The sequence below is a fragment of the Cinclus cinclus genome, chromosome 4 (assembly GCF_963662255.1).
Source record: "Cinclus cinclus chromosome 4, bCinCin1.1, whole genome shotgun sequence".
In the NCBI taxonomy this organism is placed as follows: Eukaryota; Metazoa; Chordata; class Aves; order Passeriformes; family Cinclidae; genus Cinclus; species Cinclus cinclus.
In genome coordinates this window covers 70,462,592-70,484,355 of record NC_085049.1, presented here as the reverse complement: position 1 = coordinate 70,484,355, position 21,764 = coordinate 70,462,592, and the positions used below count along the sequence as shown (strand labels likewise).

Genomic DNA, 21,764 nt, shown 5'->3' with positions numbered 1-21,764 from the left:
CATCAGCAAACTACACCCAATGGAGAACTTCAGGTTTTTGGCAAAAGAGGATAGGCAGCCAATGACAAATATTTTTACCACAGAAAAGATGCCCACTTATCAGATTACGAAAAATAATAAACTGGGTAATTGAGTTCTACACCCCAAAATCCACCCCGTCTTTTATCATGGTCTGTTCTTTGCATTTAAACAAGCTGTCTTCACCAGGCTCACTGATCTACAGCCCAAGCAAACCCTATTAGTGTTTGCAAAATTGTACATACCATTTACACTTAGAGTATCACCTACCTACAGGACTGCTTGCTGGAGTAACTGAGGGAAGTTGGGATGAACCAATGGCACTTGGTGAAGCTTTATCAAAATCCAGAAGGGACTCCTTTCAAAAAAAGATCACCATAGGGTAGAACAAAAAAATTAAACTCTAGATAACAAATGAAGCATTCTCACTTGTCAAGCTGCTTTTAGCTAATTAGGGTAAATTCATTCATTCTGTGCCAACACACATTGTCAGCACTTTTTTCCCTAACCCAGTAGGAACTGGAGGTTTGTGCTACAGCAGCAGAGAAAAACATACTTGCATGAAGTTGTAAGTTCCTTGTATTTGAGTCATCAGATCCTGAAGTTTTTCCCTTCTCAATACTGGATCTTTTGGAAGAGTTGAAGTAGAGCAAAATTCTGCAGCTGGCTGATGTACAGGTTTAGGCACCTAACAAGGAGAAATGATATTAAACCTAATACTGGAAGCAAGACAAGCAGCCTTATCCAGTATACTTCCAGAGTAACCTAGAGGTGTCAGACACTGTGGGCCAAGCAATTCTGTGTTGTTATTGGTATTTCCTGAATCAAGTTCTCACTTAATTAGGAAAAAAAAATCAGCTTCCTGTTGCTACAACTAGTTAAGCCACACATTCCATAAAATGGTTTGGGTTGGATGAAAGCTTGAAGATTATCTAATTCCAACCACCCAGCCATGGGAAGAAACACTTTTCACTACATTAATTCACTACAGTTTCTTGCAGTCAAATGTAAAGCAGTAAGTTGTCTGCATCTAGCGCAAAATTAGGCATTTCCAAAGGAAACTCACATTTCATTTGAAGGCCAGAACAAAGTCAAAAATCAAACCTATATCGCTCAAGGTTTACTTCCTCCCCATAGAGCCTACACCAATAAACACAGAACTTTTATTAGGAGGGCATTTCCAGACATTGTGAAGAAATTGCAGCCAAGATATATTGCAAGCAAGTAACTCAGGATGAGACCAAAGTATTTCTACTAAAAAGTCAGATAATCTGCAGAAAGTATTACATCAAGTTGGGCATAAATATACCTGTGTGCCCACACAACAGCCTAACGTGGACTTTCACAGGGCTTTACTACTGCTTGGTTATCCCAGCTGGTTCTCACTCCACTTTAAAAAGGGAAACGTTTTATCAGAGAACAAGTCAGTCTAAGGTAACAGAAAAATCATCATAGGAAGCTCCTTATGCAGCAGAAGCCCTGTTATTTATAGGGTGACAATAATAATAGACTGTCTAGATAGTCTAACGTGTCTTTTGAAAGCAGCATGGAGAAGAGGTAGGCCCATTAGAAGTATTTTAAACCAATAATTTTTTGTGGTTCTCTAAAGTTTCTCTGAAACTCAACTGGCCCAAATGCTGAGGTATGCAGGAACATGTGAAAGCCTTTGTTTTCCTACAGGACAAACAACTGTGTTGCTAACAGGAGGTTACAAATTCAGTATATTGTACAGCAGTGTTATTGAGCATTTGCATGAAGTCATTGGAAAATACATGACAGAAGGATATTTGTGTTATGATGATAATTGTCATGCTAAATCCACCACAAACTGATGAAGAGCTCTTTGTCCACTTTTAGGATAAGCTAAAAATAAACTTGCATTTCCTTTTCAACAATTTTCTGAAACTAATCTCTGGCCTTTGCAGAAATTCCAGTAGCATGCACAAGCAAGAAACTTACAGCACATGATTAACTCTGGAGGACTCAGTTTCTAGCATCTATGTAGCCCACACAACAGCTGCTTGATGAGCTGTGAGAAGTTTTACTTGATTCTATGGTTAAAAAGAGTGCATCTTTGTACAGCTCTATCTTAATTAGAAATTCTGCTGCTCAAGCACTACCTTTAACTACCACTTAAGTACAAGTTTATATTGCTATAGTTTCCAATAATGAACACTACAGCTTTTAAGGATATAAATGTAGGACAAAAGGTACAGTTGAATTAAGTTAATTTCAGCGAGTTATAGATTAAATTACCAGCAATCTGGATCTTGCTGTCCATCACTTTCAGTCCTCACTTACAAGAAAATCTTAATTTTATAGCACTTGCTGTCATAGTAAATCCATTATGGGTTAAATTGATTCATAGTTTTGACACCTTCTTGCTCCTCACTACCATTTCTACTAAGACACAAGGACACTACCAAACTGGTTCTGTGTCTGAAAATGGGTAACAGAAGTTTTTCACCTTTAAGTGACCTAAGTAGGTCAAGTCTGGCAGGGTCTAAAGCTCTTAAGACAGGCCACTAGTTACGTAAGTGAGACTTATACATGAAACAAAAAAAAAAATGTTGAAAAAACCCAAGAGCGTGGAAGCAGTAAAGACTTGTCACTTTTGCTTCCAAATATAATAAAATTCCTGTATGCTCTTGCAATTTGTCAGAGCTTTTATCTCCTTCCCCTGCTCACACCCTATGCGTTCTGTTGGCAGCATTCTTTACTTTAAGAAGTACAGGAATGCAGGGTTACATATGGTATCAGGGCTTTAAGCTACGACTGAAACAGATTTTTTCATTCCATGGAAGTTATTTCCTAGTTCATACACATATTAAAATACACCAGCCAAAAGAAGCTGCAGTGAAGTTGCCTCATTGATTTCCTGCTTTATTGGTAGCCAGGGGTTAAAAAAACTACAATATTTAAGTGCAATATAAGATTATAACAGAAAGTTATCAGGAAATTAAGAGTATTTCAGTTTTTATGCTGTTTATGAAAAGAAATGCTTTGAAGAAGAGCAGGTACTTGACATATTTAAGACATTTTTCTTTCTAGCCTACAACTAGATGCTGTTTCTGGTAGCAATTAAAAATTAGCAGCAGACTCTGACCTACAAATGACCTGGATCAGATCAAACCTGCACATGCTGAGATCACTTCACATTAACCTGAATGTTGCTTGAACTGCTAGAGTTGAACAGCACTGGTAAATTGAGTCTAATTTGTCATAGGAAATGTTTCTGAAACCTAACTTCAACACTACTTACACATTCAGCAAAATGTACCTTGACTTACATCCAGAGAATTGACTGAAAGTAGAGGTGAAACATCTAGAATTTGTTCTAGGACCTGTTAAATCCTTGCAAATAAACCAGTGATCACTTTGGAATTTGACTACTTAGAATGCCAATATACCAGGGGCTCCTGTTAAAGCTGAGCTTTTTAGAGACTGAAGATGTACTTAAATGCAGCACCAACATATCACTTCAACCATGTAATTTACTAGTGAAACATCATTCTATGAGACAGGACTTGGAGTCCTCTTTAGCTTTGTTAGTTAAATGAAGTGAAATGGTGATACCCAAGCTGCAAGCAGTGACTGCCATGTAGACACACAATTCAAAGTTGCTTTCTACTCAGAGAAGCATTCACAGCAGGTATGAATTAAATGACACACTGGATGACAGCACAAGCCAAACTGCTTTGCTTTCCCATACCAGGCCACAAGTTCAAAGTTTGCTGGTCCATGGGTTGCACAAACACTTAAACAGAACAGTTAAACAGGTCTGCACATCAGCTCACCCTGCTGTCTTAGGCTCAGCTGCCTAGGTATTGCAGCTTAAGGTATGTTAAGTGAAACAAGGATATTTTAATATCCCAAAACATAGATTGTTTCAATGACCTCAGAGCTCTAACAGTTTCAGCTCAGAGGGCATCAGAAGTGGCACAGGTGTTATCTGCCATGCCTGCATCCCTGCACAAGAGCATTCATAGAGTCTTTCAGCATCAAATACATCCAGCTGCAGCACTGCATTGCCTCTTTTTTATGTAACCATTTTTCTTGCCCTTGCTTATCTGAAAAGCTTAACACTGTTTTAGTATTTCTTTTTATGCACCTCAAGTCAAAGATGCCTTTTTTAAAAATCTGGTTATGGAAACTAGTTAGGTCTTTTGTTCGTGTTTACATTACACTGTTTTCTACTCATTCACTATAATTGTGGTATTAGGATTTCTCAATAGCTACTAAGCAAAAATATAGCCACTAAGCAAAAAACCAGCCAGCTGACACTTTCCTATGGTCAATGTAAATCCAAGTTTGAATACTTTAAAATATGCTCTACTTAGTTCAGCAATCCCCCTTCAGTGACCTCACACTCCAGCATTTAGTTTAATTTTGCCAGTATGTTGCACACCTGCACACTACTAGGGAGATTCTGAAGCAGTTTGCAAGTTTCTCCAGATGACTGGAGACCTTCCTCTTCACTCACTGCAGGAGTTCTCAACCACTTAAGCCATCCATCTACCCACCCCATATTAAAATTAGAGGAAGCATCTTGCATTCAAAGTAATCTGACACTAGAAATTTCAAGGCACCTTACAAGTGTTTGAGACTATTCCAGTACTTAGTTTCAGTTACAGGAATACTGCGCATAGTGGGTGCACAACACCTGTTTGTGCTCAGAGTTACTTAGGCAACCAGGTTTTCCACACGTACCACCATCACCACCAGTGGACACAAAATCAAGCTGAAACACCTTAATTCCATGTTGTTACCCAGTGCTGCATTGTTACATACTTTTTTAATCTCGCATTCAACCTTCGGTTTGCGGTCCCACCTCTAGGTACAAGAAGATCCATTTTTGAGTTAAACCAAGTATACTGACAAGATACAAGTTTAATCATTTTCCACAAGCTACACAGGATGTACTGGCTCCTGCTTTCTTGCAGGAAGGCAGTAGTGGTGACAACACTGTGTACAGAGAACTGCCCAATTACCCATGTTTTCTTCCTGAAGCCTACCTTTAGATTAACATTTCTCTTAGTGATCTAAGGCAGACATAGCAGAGCTCAGTTACCTGTTTTGACAGTGATCAGTGTTTTCGCCACCCAGGCACAGGTGAGAAAGAAGGTAATGTGACCAAAGGGCAGCAGCCTGTTCAGCTGTAAGCCATTCAACAGCTTTCACTTTACAGTTCTAACACTATGCTATTGTTAGACTCCCAGGACAGCAATATGGTTTATGCATTCATCTGGAAATACATATTTAAGCCCCTGTACAGTTGGTATTGCTTGATCTAGACTTTAGATCTCTCTTGAATCAGCAGCCATTTTAATAAAAAGCCTAAAAATTACTGAAGTGTTATTTGCATGCAGCCACAAAGTATTTGATCCCTAGATGAGTCATACCTGCTTTGTACTGCTAACAGTGGCCAGAGCCAATAGCTGCAGATGAACCAAGTTAATTCTTCTGTCTTATGCATAAAGCAGTTATCCAAGGTTCAAACACAGCAATATTGTGCTAATGTAAAAAGCAAAGCAGACCATCTTGCTATTCAAATATAAACTTTAGCTGCCAGAATTATTTGCCCCAAGAAAGAATGAAATGGGAGTCTAAATAGTGGCCTACAAGATACACCTTAGACACCTCTGCTAATAGGTGGCTTTATTCCAATACACTAATGTCAAAAGCTTATGACAGATAATACTACATATGCCAACTCACTTCTTTGGGTTCCATATCAAACTTCTTTGGCCCCATCTGTTCCTTTGGCCCCATACTGGCAGCTGCCCAGGACTTCGGAGGGTTCTGTAACTGTGGTGATGACACTTGCTGCTGCCTGTCAGCTTTTTCCCAAGCCTCTCGAGTCTCCTGCTTCTTTTGTTCTGGCTCCTCCCTAACATGTGCAGCCCAAGCCTTCACAGGCTCCTGCTTCTTTTGCTCTGGCTCTTCCCTAACGGGCACTTCCCATGTTTTCATAGGGTCGGGCTTCTTTTGTTCTGATTGCTCCCTAGTTTGAGTTACCCAAGGTTTTGGAGATTCCTGCTTTTCTTCTGGTTCTTCCTTAACTTTGGTTACCCAAGGTTTTGAGGACTCCTGCTTTCTCTGTTCCTGCTCTTCCCTAACTTTTGTTACCCATGGCTTAGGCAATTCCTGTTTCTTCTGGTCCTGCTCTTCCCTGACCTTTGCTACCCAGGGTTTGGGAGACTCCTGCTCCTCTCGGACACGTGCTACCCATGCCTTTGGAGCTTCCAGCTTCTTCTGTTGTTCCTCCTCCACACGGGTCTCCCAGGGCTTTGCAGACTCACGTTTCTGTTCCTCCTCTTTAACACAAGCTTCCCAAGGCTTTGGAGAATCTGGTCTTTTTAGTTCTTGCTGTCTAACACGAGCTTCCCAAGGTTTTAAAGTCTCTTGTTTCTGCTTCTGTTCCTGCTCTTTAATATCAACAAGCATCTCCCAGGACTTTGGAGGTTCTTGTTTTCTAGCACACTCAGCTTCCCAAGATCTGAGCTCTTCTGGCTTCTTCTTGACAGAGTATTCTGCTTCAGGCAAATAACGCCTGTTGAGAAACTATATAGACCAAAGAAACTTAATGGCTCCCAAGAACACATTTTGCTACTACAGTTCAGGTCAGTTAAATTAGCTCACCCAGCTACTTAAAACTGCTGACTAAAAGCAGAGCCTAGACAGTCTGAGCACTAGTCATAGAAACTGTGTGGCCATGGCTTTATCCTACAACACTGCAGACTAGCTTTGCTTGGCATGCCACAGAGAAACAGGGAACAGTGTTGAACAGCACAAGTAAAGCCCAGCTACGTCAATCTACTGCCCTTATCATCAAGGCTACCTCATGTTCCTAGCCAGCAACAATATCAAGGTCAATACTGATTTTTATAAAGGTAGTTGTCCTTCTAAGCACCTAAAAAGCTCTGATACTGTATAAGCAGACATTCTGCTAAGCACCCCAAAAGTATCAGGTAGTAACCACATATAACCTTCATTCGCAGTGGAGTTACAATACTAAAATGTCACCAGATTCTGATTTAGTACCACTGGACTTCAATTGCAGGCTATGTTTTGTGTCATTAAGTCTGAGTAAAATGATGATGTCCTAAGATTTTCTACGTTACCACTTGGCCATGAACAGGCAAAAAAACTTTTTACTAATACACAAAGTATGTACAAGGCTCACTGGCTGAGATTTTTTTTCTGGCTAGATACCAGATGAGAGTCAGGTAACAATGCTACCAGTAAGTTACAAAAACTTGTTCTAGAGTACACCCTCTAGTGGGATAGCTGGGAAACAGAGATTCAGCATTTCAAGAACCAGTATTTCCACTTAGAGACACCCTTTCCCCACCTTTTGAACCGGGTCTAATGATTTCCATGCTACTGACAGTCAAAGCCCGAGTTCAGGAGTCTGAAGAGCTGCTGAAACATGTCTACACACCCATGTGCATCCAAGTCTGCCTTGGGTTTCCTACTTTCCTGACAAACTACAGCAAGACCAACATCATTCTCAACCCCACCAATATCAAGCCCACTGCAACAAGCTTAGACTTTTACAGACAGCTTTAGTAGATGTGTATTTTCACTATTCCACAGTACACAAAAGATCAGTGTTTCCACTCTAAAGGCTGGTGCTTTGTTTTATTCAGGAAAGTGCCAGAGCATTAAAGTACTATACTGCTTCATGTAATCCTGTTCCATTTACACCAAATTAAAACCCCAGATGCCATAAATTTGGAGTTAAAAATAGAAATGCAACCAAGTTTTTAATGCTTTCTACATCAAGCAACAACTAGACTGCTGTTCAGACTCCCTTTTTAAGTTTAAAAAAGGACTGCAGAAGAGCATTTGTGTCTGATAAATCACAATACTAAAGGCAAGCAATTAACAGTAGAGTATCTTACCTCCTGTGGCTGTATTTCAGATTTCATAAGCTCCATAATGGATTCTAGAGAAAGGATGTTAATTTGTTTCAACCGATCAAATGCAGAAAGGCAGATCAAACAGCAGCAACTCTCTAAATCATTTAAATAGCAGTACCAATTTGCTAAACCAGATATTCTGAAAGCTCAGCTTGCCATTCAACATACTATTTGTAGACCAGCTTTTATTCAATGACTAAGTTTTAGACTAAGCTGCAGAAGTTTAGAGTTAAACAAGAAACATTTTATAGTATTCATAATTGTTACCCTAATATGTAACATTCACTACACACCAGACAGTTCCCACATCTTCAACTTGCTCAGAAGACAAGAGCATTCTATTACTATGATTTAATGGTTTTCCCACATTATTAGCTAAAATAGGGCTGCAAGCCCTGCAGGTTCCATTTCAGTTTCTACATTGCAACTAAACTATAGCACAGCATTAGATTTAGCACCAAGCTATGCAAAGTCAGTACTCAGTTCAAGCCTTTCCCAACACTGATATAAAAATTGAATCCTGTAATATTCCACCTGGTTCTTTGGCAGACTCTCCTTTTGACAGGGGTCTTTTCTCAGGTTTTCTATTTACTTCTTCTTCCAATTCTTTTATTGGCACAGTGGTGGGAGGAGTTGGAATACTTTCAAAGTAGCCAGAGTCTAGAAGTTTGGATAACAGGTCCTTCATGTGTTTATCTAAAGAGTAAAAGACCATAAAGTTAAAATAGCGAAATCTGAAATAAAGGGGTATTCAGAGTAGAGATTAAGACTTGGTGCTTCCTCCCTTTATATGAACTACAGTTTCTCCAAGTTCACACCAAGCTATAGCAAAAAATGTTTTAGTAAAGAAAATTTTTTATTAGACTGTTTAATTTAATGCAGTTGAAAACATCTTTGCAATCTCAGGGCAAGACTGTACCTTGTGTTTAAATGCCCACAAGGTAAACACTGAGCCACCTGGTCTCCCACATGCTTAGAAAGAGCTTTGTTTACCATATATAACCTAGCCAGCATTGATACTAAAATCATGTGAGACTGCAACAGAAGTAAAGCTAAACAGTCACAACGGAACTACTCTAGAAGACACTCTTGCTGGTGACAGGATGGTGTCTCAAAGAAAAGTTAAGAGCTGTAGAAACAAGCAGGGAAAATTCAAGGGACTGATACCAGACTGAATATCCCTGAAGCTGGAAAAGATTCAGAGCCAACATGGTTGAACAAAGGCTTAACTGTGTATTCTGAAAAGCACTGTCCAGTTTGCTCCTCTGTGCAAACAAGAGACAGCAGCTTAGAGTAGAGAGCAAGACCTCAGAAGTAACAGTGATTCTAGAAATCATTTCAGAGGGGCTGGAAACAGGGCAGCCTTGAGAACAGGAAGAACATTCAGCAGAAGATCACTCCTACCAGTGACAACCACACAAACAAGAATTGTAACTAGAATTTAATATGGCTACAAACAACTGCCTTCCAAGGCAATGAATGCTAGTAAATCAAGCCAACAGCTTGATCTGAAGTCTCAGTCTTGAATCCCTGTGTATGCAAGCTACACTAAAGGGATAGAGCTACTGATAAACAATCTATTTGCGTCAACAGATACAAGGCTAAGGTTACCAGCCTGTAGCAATCCAAGCTTCCAGTTTGTCCAGAATTACATGGGAAGATTTAACACCTAATTGTCAGTTCTGCTACCTATGTGTAAGCTAAACAGGGCACACTAATGCTGTGTTCTAACAGTTTCAGCATTGCCATCAGTAAAAAATGAAAAATTCCTGCCACATAGCTGCTACAAGATTGGTCTAAACACAACAACCAAAGGCTGTTTGCAACAGGAAAGACACTACAACTCAATTAAGGCAAGTTTCTTCACAAGCAATAGTGAAGAGGAACACAATGTGTATGTTGGCTTACAACCAGGAATTTTGGAACTGTGCCACAAATGAAAGATCTGTAGAGTCCCACAGATTCTGGCATGCTTGAAAAGTAAGGACACTTGCATTACATTAAAGAAAGACTGCACTGTGTATGAGAGATGTCAGCAAGTTCCATTCCATAGCATGGTGTCCTGCACTGTAGGGAGACAACAGGTATGAGTCCAGAATTCCTACAAAGAAAGGAGGCTCTTCAATGCTGTGAACCTTCAGCCCAGGGCCAATGAAGCTTCGTAATACATCAGTGCACTCAACCAAGCATTTCATGCCTAGGAACTGTTCCAAACTTAACCCATTTGCACATAACTACGCAAAAAGCTTCCCACTGTTCTGTAAGGTATTCATGCATCAGGTTTTGAATTGCTACCATCATTATTCCTTAAAAATATGCTAGTACACTGATTGAAGACTAAGTCTTGACTGGAGAATGAAACCATGTGGCACTGATTGACCTGTACTTAACTGAACTAGGAATAGCCAATCATCCTTGGATAATCAAGACAGACACATCACTTGCAAGTATTTAATTTGGTAGCCTTCCACGCGTATTCACTGGTTTTAATATATTTAATAAGTACACAAATTTAAGATCTTTAAGTTATTTCTCTAGATGAGACACTCACATGTTGTTCCAACCACAGGTTTCTCACTTCCTTCTAGAAGGTCCCAGAAGTAGAGAGATGATTGTTCCATCTGGTCTTCAACACTAAAACAAATTACAGCTTTATCACGTAGAATCATAGCCAAGATCAAGTGCTGCACTATCCCAGTAACCCTCATGACATTCACTAATGTCCAGCCTTCCAAACCAAGGCTGCCTACACAGAGTGAATAGTAAGCCCTGAATCACTGGCAGCAATTCAGCTGTCTCTGCACGGGATTTAACCTAGCAAACCTAACTTCTTTTGTTGGTCAATGTAGAGATACTAAGCACCATCCCACAAGACCACATGGCTAAATTTCATTACAAGCCAGGATTCCCAAACAGGGCAACAACTGCTGTTTAATCAGCTGGTCACATTTACCGGATAAACTCGTACAGGTGCAACCAACAATAGCTGCCATTCTCACTAACTAGCAGCTAATGGGAATCTTTGCTATAGGTCCAAGCTCCACCTCCTCCAGAAGACAGAATTTGCAGTCCACTGTGATGAAACGCATTATCCCAAAGGAAAGGACTATGCTTCTTGTAGAAGTAATACCATAAGAGTAAACTAGAAACAAAGTTATTTCATTGGGATGAGACACTCCTGTTGTGTAGCTTTTATAAGCAGTAGTTCTTTAAAAGGAGTTAACTAAAGAGCAAAGATTAGGCAAGTCTAGGGTATGACAAGTGACTAGAATTTCAAGGCACTTAAAGAATTAGTCCATTTTCAAACATAACTTATCCACAATCTGTCTCAACTTACCACCTAATAACTACTCATTCCTTATTCAAATACAATTCTTGCTGCACTACCCTACCACACAGGCTGTCACACTAAGCATGAGCCATCACAGCATCAGAACAGTGCCACATGAGCACTGATACTGACATTACCTCTGTTGACACCCTGGTAAACACGCATGACACTGCATGCGTGCACAAATATCAAAAATTTCAGGCAATTTTTTAAAACCGCTTTGAAGCCAACAGCAAGGGTGCCTCAGGAACACCATTTTACATTCCTCCGGAATAAAGCAGCACATCTGAATCAATGCAAATGGAATACAGAAAGAGTTCTGATTTTACTGCACTTTTTTCACTTCATGAACAGTGAGACCTCAGAGAAGCAGAGCATCCCCAGCTTTCCTGCTCAGGATGGTACTGGACTATGTCCCCTCAATCCCACAGGGAGACAAAATGGCAAAGTCTGTTTGTAACCTGCACCTGAAGCTGTAATTACTGCAGCTTCCCTCCAGTGCTCCCAGTGAGCTGAATCTGTTACATTCCTAAAGTCAGACTAAAACAAGTGTACTGAAGAGAATTTTAATTAATGATCCAAAACACTGTATTTAAAGACATGGCAGTCTCAAACAGAGGACATGGACCACAACCAATGAAGCACACTAATTAGACAAAAACCCCTGAACTTACCTCAAGTTCTCATTTCTTTCTGGACACGTCAGTTTTGCAAATCTTATGAGGTAGTCTAGTTCTTTAGAAGGCAAGTATATTGCACCATTCACACCACCTTTGAAATCTTTCTGAACATGCTCTTGAGTGAAGTTCTGCAGCACATACTGGACTTGAAGTATTGTACGCAGCTTCTTCTTCTCTGCTTCAAGCTTCAGTAGACTCTCTCTCCGCTGAGCCTTCTTCTGTGCTTTTAGCAGCTATTTTAATGCAAAATTCAACAATTAAACACAGTTTAGTGTGTTTAATGCTGTTTAGTGACAAGATTCTAGAATAAAATATTGCATTCTAGGGTTGATTACCCTACAGTGAGGAAACCAACCATTAATTTTGGTTGGATAACAGAAGCTCTTATTCAGATATCCAGAATCATTCAAGCTCCCAATTTATCTACTAATTGTCTACCCATCCAATTTTCAATTTAACTGGATACTGGTATCTTCACTTGTGATATGCCTTTGTGATAGCCAGACCTGATTAAGCCTGCTAGTTGTTTTACTGTAACAGCTGTTAAAAAAATGGATAGAATTGATACCAATGCATCAATCCAGGCCTAGCTGACCTTTAGCATTTACCACAGAGTTAGAGAGGTAGAAGGTGTTTCAAGTTTCTCCTAGTAAGACAATTGCTCTTCACTTTTGAATACTCCAGCTTAAAGGATACAGCAGAATCCTACAATTATTTCTGTTGGCAGAAGACTAAAATACTCATTAAACAAGCAACAACATGAGTTACAGAACAAATACAGAATATGCATTCAAGTTTCTCATCATGCACTAATAGAACTACCCAGCAGAAGCTATCCAAGTAACTGCAGAATTAAAAATGCCTCAATATGTGTCAATATCTATGAAAATTTTGTATCCTACAGCATGCTGCAAAGGGTGCAAGGATGCTGTTGCCAGAATGGCCCCTAATGTTCCAGTAATGGGTGTTGGTAGAATCCATAGCAGCAGGTGCAGAGCCAAGTTAAAAACAAGGTGGCTTAGCCTTTAAATACAGCATAAGTTCAAGAACAAACATGAACTGGCAGAAGCTAATGCTGGATTACTAAAAACACCTGTACAAAGATACACTGGGTCACAAGGTACCAGTCCTTCAGCATTCTGTAGGAGGCAGAGAAATAATGCCAGAGCAGTGACTAATCATGTTTAGCTTCCCTACCACTACCTTGGATCAAATCTTCCATAAGTGTAGAATTTGCTTGAGCCAAGAGACCAGTTTCTCCAAAGATAAAACACTTGCTTGCATAAAAATAATATATGTAGTGCTTTAAATCCTGAACAAAGACCTCATTAAAGCACTAAATCTCTGACTTGCCACAATTGGAAACAACTACAGCAGATTAAGTAGCAAACTTAAGCAAAGCTTCAGTTAAACTTTACTGAGGGATGTACTTATGATTGAAGTCAAAATGATTTAACACCAGCACTTTCCCTCATCAGAAACGTTAAAAAACTCAGTTTGGAAGGGATCCTGGGACATTGTCAGGCCCAGCCTCCAGAAAAGCCACAGTGAATCAAGACAAGATTGCTTGGAGCCTTGTGCAGTCAGGTGTTGAGGAAATCCAAGGACAGATTTTACCACTTCCCTAGGCAGCCTGCTTCTAATGTTTAATCACCAACTGAGTGACCATTTCCTCCTACTTGGTTGGCATCTATGTCAAGTAGCGATCATTGCTTCTCCTACCACATCTCTCAGCAAAAATCCCAGCTGCACCCTTTCAGTATTTGCTGTCAGAAGAATAATAGTGCATCTCCTAGCAAGCCCTCACTTGACCAGGCCCAACAAGCCCAGTTGTTCCAGGCTCTCCTCACAGGTCTCATTTTCCAGGGGCCCATCACTGAAGCCTCTTCAGCCTCTGCCTACCACAAGATTAGAAACCAACAACTGGTTAACAAGTACCAAATAATCAGTTCTCCTTAATCAACTGCTCCTCAGCCTATGCCTAGGCTCCACTGCTCCAGAGATACAAGACAGGAACTCCCTAGCATGCAGAGTACTGGAACAGAAGTGTAGCCATTAAAGTAGTAGCACAACGTTCTGCAGTTACCTCCCATCAATATAGAGAAGAACATCTATACTTACATCTTGGCTAAGCCCTGAAAAGGTCTTCTGAAGCTCCTTGGCAAATTCCAGGTTGTGCACTACTTCATCATATTTCTCTACTGCCTCCTACAAAGGAATAGGTAAAAATGTATTTTTCAGGCTTAAGACTGATTGCAACTCTATTGCCTTGTACTGAAATTCTCATTGTGAAGTTGTTCCTTTAGTGTGTTCTTTTCAACTGCAGCTTTTCAAGTACTGCAACTAAAAGTACCAGGTACAAATATCTCACCCGTAACTGGCTGAGATGCAGTTCAAAGCCAGCTCATATCAACAGACAGATATCCTACAAGCTTGCCTATATAGGTCTTGGCAATCAGAGCTAAATAGCTATTTAAAATCAGATTAGTCTGAAAGCAAGGAAGGGATACAGGAACTGTTTGGCACCGATCTTCTACCCCCATGCTTAAATGAATCCCTTTAAAGAAAATTTGTACAAACTTTAGAAATATACAAGGCAAGTCACACTTCAGAAGAAAGCCTTTCCTATTTAGTTTCCACAAAAGTAGCCATATTCCTGTCATCACTACTGGATTTAACCAGGGACTTTACTGGCTAGTTGTCAAAAATACTATTTTAATATAACCCATTTTTAATGGGTCACTTCATTTCTCCAAGTTCCTTGACAGCTCTGAAGATAGCAAAATGCTGTAGTTCAGATATGCTACCCATATTTTCACACCACAACACATGAAGTAACAAGTTTAATTCCACTTGTTCACATGTGCTTTACACTCAGTTTGGTTTATGCTCCTAACATGGTATCACAGGTTTTTCTAGAACAGGCCCATCAGTCTAATATTAAGCTCTTTTACAGCTGTGTTAGCTTTTAGTGTTTCATCAGTGCAATGACAAAAGCTTAATCTGCTGTCCCAATAAGATCTGAGGTATCTGCAAATTCTATGTGTGTTCCTAAGCAACTGGAAAACAAGTTATATGTTCATTTGTCCAGTCTGATTTCTCAGTTACCTTTATTCCCTCGTTTGTGGCATACTAGACACCACCAGGACTAAATGCTACTCAACACAAGGTACAAGCTCTTACCTGGTAGTTTAGGCTGTCTGCACACAACTTACCAATCAGCTTTGAAGTATTATTGAGCAATTCACTTAGTACTGGAGAGAATGACTTAAGAGTCCAATGCCCACACAATTGAGGAAGACTCACAATTAACACCAACAATTTACTAGTCAGGTTACAGTAACTGTGCTTCTAACAACACAAATTGCAGAGTAAAACTCCACACCTGAAAACATCAAGAACAGCTACCACTTCTCTCATGACAATCTGTGCCTCAGCCCACAGGAAAGCAACATCTTTCTTCTGTCACACCTGTTATTAGCATTCATTAATAGCATGTTGGAAGAACAGTACTGAGGAAAATCTGCTCAGCTTGCAAAACAGAACAATAAGAGCATTTAACTTGCTGGAAGCTCCTCATTTTTGAAACAAATGTTTTCTAATATAAGGCTGGCACACACATTAGGTCTGGCAGGAAGGCACCATAAGTAATTGCAGCTTAATCCAAATTGTTTGCGAAACAAGTTCATCACCAGACATGCACTTCTTCCTCTGTGTGAGAAAATTAAAACTATAGATGACACCAATTTACATTAGAGCACCACTGTATTATAGGCAGTTGGTTTCTTTAGGTGTTAAGATCTATTAAGCTCTACTCCAATTCAATTTGTATATACACCACAAATTTACATCTGAAACTTACAAATGCAGTAATTCTCTATCTTAACCACTGAAGCAGGGGACTTCACAAAAGTAATTAAATATTGACTGTTTATATGCTTCTACAACAGTCACCTGAACAGTCTGACTACCCCTTGTCAGTTCACTATGAAGACTGAATCTAATTCTTCACTTTAGTAGCCTAAGAAACTCCAGAAACTGGGATGAAGATACTAAAATTTAAAGAATGAAGCCCAGCTAGGAATACTAAAATCCAGTAAGTTAATGCCCCTTTCCAAACACTATCACCTAACAGCTTCTCAGTCTAGGGCATATATCAAGTAGTCAACATATTCAAGGCTAGTCAAACTTACAGAATATTGTTCAATACTCTCACTGTTCATGGTAGCAAACAGATTGTGAAGAACACCTAGGATCTAAACACAAAGCTTTCTTGCCCACCTGATTAAAGATTGTGTTGAAAGGAATTGAAAAGTCATCAACCTACTCCAAACCATCAGATTAAATTAATCTACTTTTGCACTTGAATTGGCAAGAGACCACATCAGATTTTGCACTTAGTACTAAATGAAAATTGACTCCAATAGCTTTACTCTGTTCCTAAGAAGTTACAATTTTCCACTCTTAGTCCATTTATGTCTAACTCTTTTACAAATGATTCACAGTAAGAAAATAAAATTTGTGTTCTCAGACTGCTGCACCATGTTAAAGTTAACAATCAATGGCATTTTTCCAGCTGGTTCATTAGCAAGATCAGCACTATCACTGAAGTGTCAGTACCTCTCATCAGACAATTACTCTTTAGCATGTATCTACTACATTTTAAAAATGTGACTCCTAGATTACTAGAGCAATAAACTCGTTGGATTATCTGACACTGCTACTCAGATCTGCTAAAGCTTTCATGTCACAGAAACTTGGTTTCAAATCTAGAATCCATTCCAAACCAAGCAAAAAAAAAAAAAAAGGGCAGCACTGTCAGTTATATTAACAGCTACTTGTAACCAGCAGCACTGTGCAGACAACAGGCAATTTCAAGTAGTAGCTGTTAATGAAGAAATCATGAGGAAAATTAGCCACCTCAATTCTTGAGGCTTGTGTTCTAACACTGCCCTGCCATATAGGTCAGCTGCACACAGATATGTCATTAAGAAACAGAGGTGCAGGAGCACTGAAGCTGAAAGCCTACAGAGCAAAGATAAACAGGGATCTTCTATCAATTCAGGAAACACCATGAAGGTTAAAACAGGAGATGGAGCTTGTGGGCTCAATATTCAGCCTGATTACCAACAATTTGTTAATTTGGTTCTGTAAAAAAAAAATATGGCAAGCCTGTAGGAATTCCTTCTGTAAAAACTCCCTCATCTCCCTCAGCATCCCATCCTTCCTGTCACATCAGAAGGGTTTGAGGCCTTCCACTCCTGCATAAAAGCAAGCTTACCAATTGGTCTTGATTGAGGGTTTCTCCCTTCTTAAGACGATCCTTGTAGTCTTCTAGTTTGAGCTGCAGAAAATTCAAAGTCAACATTATACAGAATTTAACATAAAAATTAAATAAGGGGTATGAGTGAAACACTGACTCTATATAGTCACTGTATATAGTAACTAACATAAAATACAAAACCTTCAACTTCCTCTTGTTTCTGGAGAAAGGAACAGTTTTGCGACGTCTTTGATTCGGCTGTTTCAGTCTGTAGGACTGTCTTTCTTTCCCCACCACCGATCTTTCAGTTCTTACTTGCTACTTCTGTTTCATTTAAGAATTATTAATGCATTGATCCAAGATGTTTAAGTGGCTTCAAATACATCCTGTGTCCTTGTTTTAGTTAGGCTTATTTAGCTTTCCCAAGTCAAGGCTGGAATTTAGTTATATTATCCTTGAATAATACTTGTTATGTCTTACAAAAATTTAGTTTTAGTTAGATCAAAAGTATATAGTTCTGTTTCCTAAGAAAGTGGACAAGTGCAATCAGGGAAGAAATAAGATTTATTTCCAGTATACCAAAGCAGTCTTTAAATGCTGACGTAAACAATACAAAACTAAACTATTTGGTATTGCAAATTTCTTCAGGGAAAATTACTTCACTTTATGGAAGATTATTTCACTTTATGGAAGATTGCTTCCAAAGGTGACTTCACTGCCATGAAGTCAAATACTATTCCATTTGTGTATCTAGAGCTTCCCTAACAGTACCTACAGGAACATAAGACTATGAGTATTTTCCACTCATTTTACTAAGTCACACATTTGTTCATGAGACCATATTGTCATTCATGCAACAATCAAAGGCACAAGAGAAATTCACAAGAAGCTTCCTTGGATAGAATTAGAATACAACACAAAGTTGTTTAATCACAAAGGAAACACGCTAGTTGCTGATGTTATTCAAAATTACAGCATGATGCATGACATGAGACAGCAGTAATACTGCATCTCCTGCAGGAGGATCAAATCCCCTAAGCACATGGCCAGATGTCTGATCTACTCTCTCTCCTTGCCCTAAGTCATAACTAAAAGCTTTTCGGACATTTGGAGTAGCACAACATATTCACAAAATTGCTTTACTTGTAATCCTGATCCAGCACTGAAAGCAACAGCACCATTATTTCTTTCATTCTACAGGAAATAACCGTCTCTCAACTCAAAACCAACACAGCCTTCAGTCACCTGCCAATCAACTAAAAGGCCAGAAGTCTGACTAGCCACAGCTGCAATGTTTTAGGTGTATAATTATCTCAGTTCTTATTCTTACTAACACTATTCTCTCCACCCAGTCTCAGAAAAGCAGATGTCAAAATGAGAGATCAAGTCTTGGAGGATTTCTGCATAGAAGTTTTCTAGTCAGCAACATTTGCCTGTATTTAAAATATATAAATCAAACACTTAGGCAAAGCAAAGGGCTATACATATTTCATATAATCTGACACTTCCAATGTCGGAGGAAATATTTGTTCTAACTTCCAATTTTACAAACAATTTACATCTAAATTAGATGCATGTAACTGATGAAAGATTTCTGCAAGACTATAAACCACGTTTAAATCAGATTCAAGTTTGTTCTGACCTGATTTGGTCTAGAGAAGAATCCTCAGTTTTGATCAACGCATATTTACTCTCTATATACACCCATAACCTTATTCCATCTACCAAAAAATCGGAAATAACATGAAGTATTATATACGAAGCAATGAGCTTTGCTATCTGCCTCTTCAGTAGGTGCCGTGGGCAAGAAAATCAAGTTACCTTCTTTTTCTCGATGTTCCTGATCTTGTGTTTGAGGCAGATGAGCCCGTTGTCGATGTAGATCTCGTACGCCTGGGAAGGAGAGGCCGCCGTGCTCAGCGCGGACTGCAGGGGGCTGGCGGGAGCCGGGCTCTCCCCAGCCGGGGTCACCTGCTGCTTGGCCGCCTTCATCCTCTTCTCCTCTCCTTCCTCCGACCGGCCTGAAGGTGATGATGGACGATGGAAAGGGGCTTGGGAAAGCTGCACTATTGAAATGGATGGAGCTGCAAAGAAACGCTTTTATTTCGCCCTCTCACAACCTTGCTCCCCCTTTTCAAGTTACAGCTTTTCTGGTCACATCACGTATTCAGAACGTGTAGCCACAAAACTGAGCCTCGGGAAGGACCGACTACAATTTCTTCACGCTTCTGCCTCCCTTTCAAAATATCTGTAGCAAGAATTTCAAAGCAAGGCAAACTTCATATTGTTCGAAGCCTCCCCACCCATCCAGGCACCAAAAATCCTTTGCATAGGCAGAATTAGACAGCACAGGGGATGATTCCAGAAACCCAATATAGTGACCATATAAAACTAGGCAGGTTTCCTGCACACATCACCCACAGGGGAAAAAAAACTGCAAGCAAGCAATTGCAAATCACGCCGCCAGCCTCGCATCCGGGCTGCAGCCTGAATGAAAATTTAGAAGTGCCGTACCCGAAGGCATAGCCCCCTCTTCTTCTCAACCCCGTTAAATCGGTTTTACCCTTCCATGACCTCTGCAGCAATCCATCCGAGAACTTAAACAACTCAATTAATTAAAAAAAAAAAAAAAAACCAGAAAAAAACACACACAAAAGAAAGAAAAATGCTCGAAAAAGCAAAGAGCCAGCTTAGTTACAACAGCATCATTCTTCGTGAGGAACTGGTCCCAGCCTACACCCATCCAAAAGACGTGCCCGTGCCACGGTAAAGCACCGGCTTCCATTGGAGGGGCTGTAACCTTGAGCAGAGTTTCTGCAAGAGATGCTCGGCCACCTTCATCTTCAACTACTTACGGACACCTGCTCCTGGAAAGCAATGACACCACAATTCTGCCCGCCCGCCGCCGGGGAGGCCGCACCGCAGCATCCCAGCGGGCAACCGGGGCAAAACCCGCCTTTCCCCGGGACAGCCCCCGCCGCCGGGGGAGCTGGGGCGAGCCCTCCATCGCGTCCTTGCCAGGGATGGGCAGTGAGCTCTCGCCGGGGAGAGAAAGGCACGGCCGCCACGGCTCTCCGAACGGGGCGGCGGAGCAGGGGAAAGGGGAGCGGCGGCTCCTTCCTGCCGGGGGATTCACCTCCTCCGCCTCCCGCCGCGCTGCGGGGGCCCGCCGGCCCGCACCACCGCCTGCCTCGGCTCGCTCCCGCCTCCCCGCTCACCTCGGTGCCCGCACACGCTCAGGCCCGCCCCGCCGCCCGCCCCCCGCCTCATATAGCGGCGGGGCGGGGCTGCCCCTCGCCGGTCACCGCCCGCCTCCCAATGGCCGCCGCCGCCGCCTCAGCCGCCCGCCCTGCGCCGGGCCTGGAGGGCGGCCCCGCGGGGCGGCTCCCGTGAAGGTCGGGGCGTCCCTCCCGAGCGCCGCCCCGCAGCTGTGTGGGGTGATGCTGCCCGGGGAGGGACTCGTCCGGCTCTCGGGTGGGATCTGGTGCTGCGGCGGGGACCTGAGGGACGGCCCTGGCGGGGAACGGGGCGCCCGGGGACGGCGGCGCTGCCACCCGCTTGGTGGGGAAGGGAGGTCAGGTGTGACGGGCCGCCGCCCGTGAGGGAGGGGTCCGGCACCGGGCCCTGGCCACGCTACGATACGCTGTCGCATCTCGTGGGTCTTGGGCCGTGTGTCGCAGCAGCCGCTCCCCCAACAGCCCCCCGACAAGGGCTCCATCCGTCCTCCCCGGGCAAGGGGGTCCCCTCGGCCTCCAGCCGCTCACAGCCCGCTGTTCGGTCACACCCTTCGGCTGGAGCAGCCGTGACACGGGAAAAAGTGTTTGGTCTGTGCCTGTAAAGCAGCTGAAGCGTTCCCCTGGGCCCGCACGAAGGTCCTGGAGGAGACTTGCAGGACTGTGGGTCGCCTTACGTAATAAAAATGCGAATGTCCTCTAATAATCATAGAATCGTTTATATTGGAGTCCAGCCTATGACTGAACTGTGCACTAGACCAAGGCACTGAGTGCCACGTCCAGTCCTTCCTTAAACACCTCCAGGGACATTGACTCCACCACCTCTCTGGGCAGCCCATTCCAATGTCTCTTCACCCCTTCCGTGAAGAAATTCTTCCTGATGTCCAACCTAAACCTCCCCTGGTGCAGTTCAGGGCTATCGTCTCATCCTGTCCCTTGTTACCAGGCAGAAGAACCCAACTCCCCACCTGGCTACACCCTCTTTCAGGTGGTTCTAGAGAATGATAAGGTCTCCCCTGGATCTCCTTTTCTCCAGGCTGAACACCCCCAGGTTCCTCAGCCGGTCTCTGTAGGACAACCCAATGCCACCCAAATGTGTAAACAATTGATAACTAGCAAAAGCACTTGAAGTGAATTGAATACACACAATAAAGCAATTGCTTTAAAAACTTCCACTGACCCCTAGCAATCAGTGCTGTGGAAGGTATTGAAGGCTGGAAGAATAGGGAAAACAAACCTTCCAAAGATAGAGGACTAAGCTGGAAATCTGTGTTTCTCTTTTTGTGGCCATTACCACAAAGAATAAATAAACCA

General features: G+C 41.6%; 1 protein-coding gene across 6 annotated transcripts in view; it reads right to left on the bottom strand.

Moving 5' to 3' along the window:
* The window catches only part of CAPRIN2 (caprin family member 2), a 31,615-nt gene extending 12,391 nt beyond the window's left edge, over positions 1 to 19,224 (bottom strand). For 4 of the 6 annotated variants that reach the window (XM_062491541.1, XM_062491539.1, XM_062491540.1 and 1 more), the window contains exons 1-11: positions 19,039 to 19,224; positions 17,236 to 17,298; positions 14,076 to 14,162; positions 11,949 to 12,187; positions 10,495 to 10,577; positions 8,478 to 8,639; positions 7,926 to 7,969; positions 5,960 to 6,582; positions 5,737 to 5,851; positions 575 to 706; positions 289 to 376 (exon numbers count right to left, since the gene is read on the bottom strand). In XM_062491541.1, coding sequence (XP_062347525.1) covers positions 289 to 376; positions 575 to 706; positions 5,737 to 5,851; positions 5,960 to 6,582; positions 7,926 to 7,969; positions 8,478 to 8,639; positions 10,495 to 10,577; positions 11,949 to 12,187; positions 14,076 to 14,162; positions 17,236 to 17,298; positions 19,039 to 19,209 — 1,807 coding nt within the window. In that variant the 5' untranslated portion in view covers positions 19,210 to 19,224. The remainder of the gene's footprint in view (positions 1 to 288; positions 377 to 574; positions 707 to 5,736; positions 5,852 to 5,959; positions 6,583 to 7,925; positions 7,970 to 8,477; positions 8,640 to 10,494; positions 10,578 to 11,948; positions 12,188 to 14,075; positions 14,163 to 17,235; positions 17,299 to 19,038) is intronic. The other 2 variants (XM_062491536.1, XM_062491537.1) reach the window with 1 other exon arrangement.
* Positions 19,225 to 21,764: the final 2,540 nt, after the last annotated feature.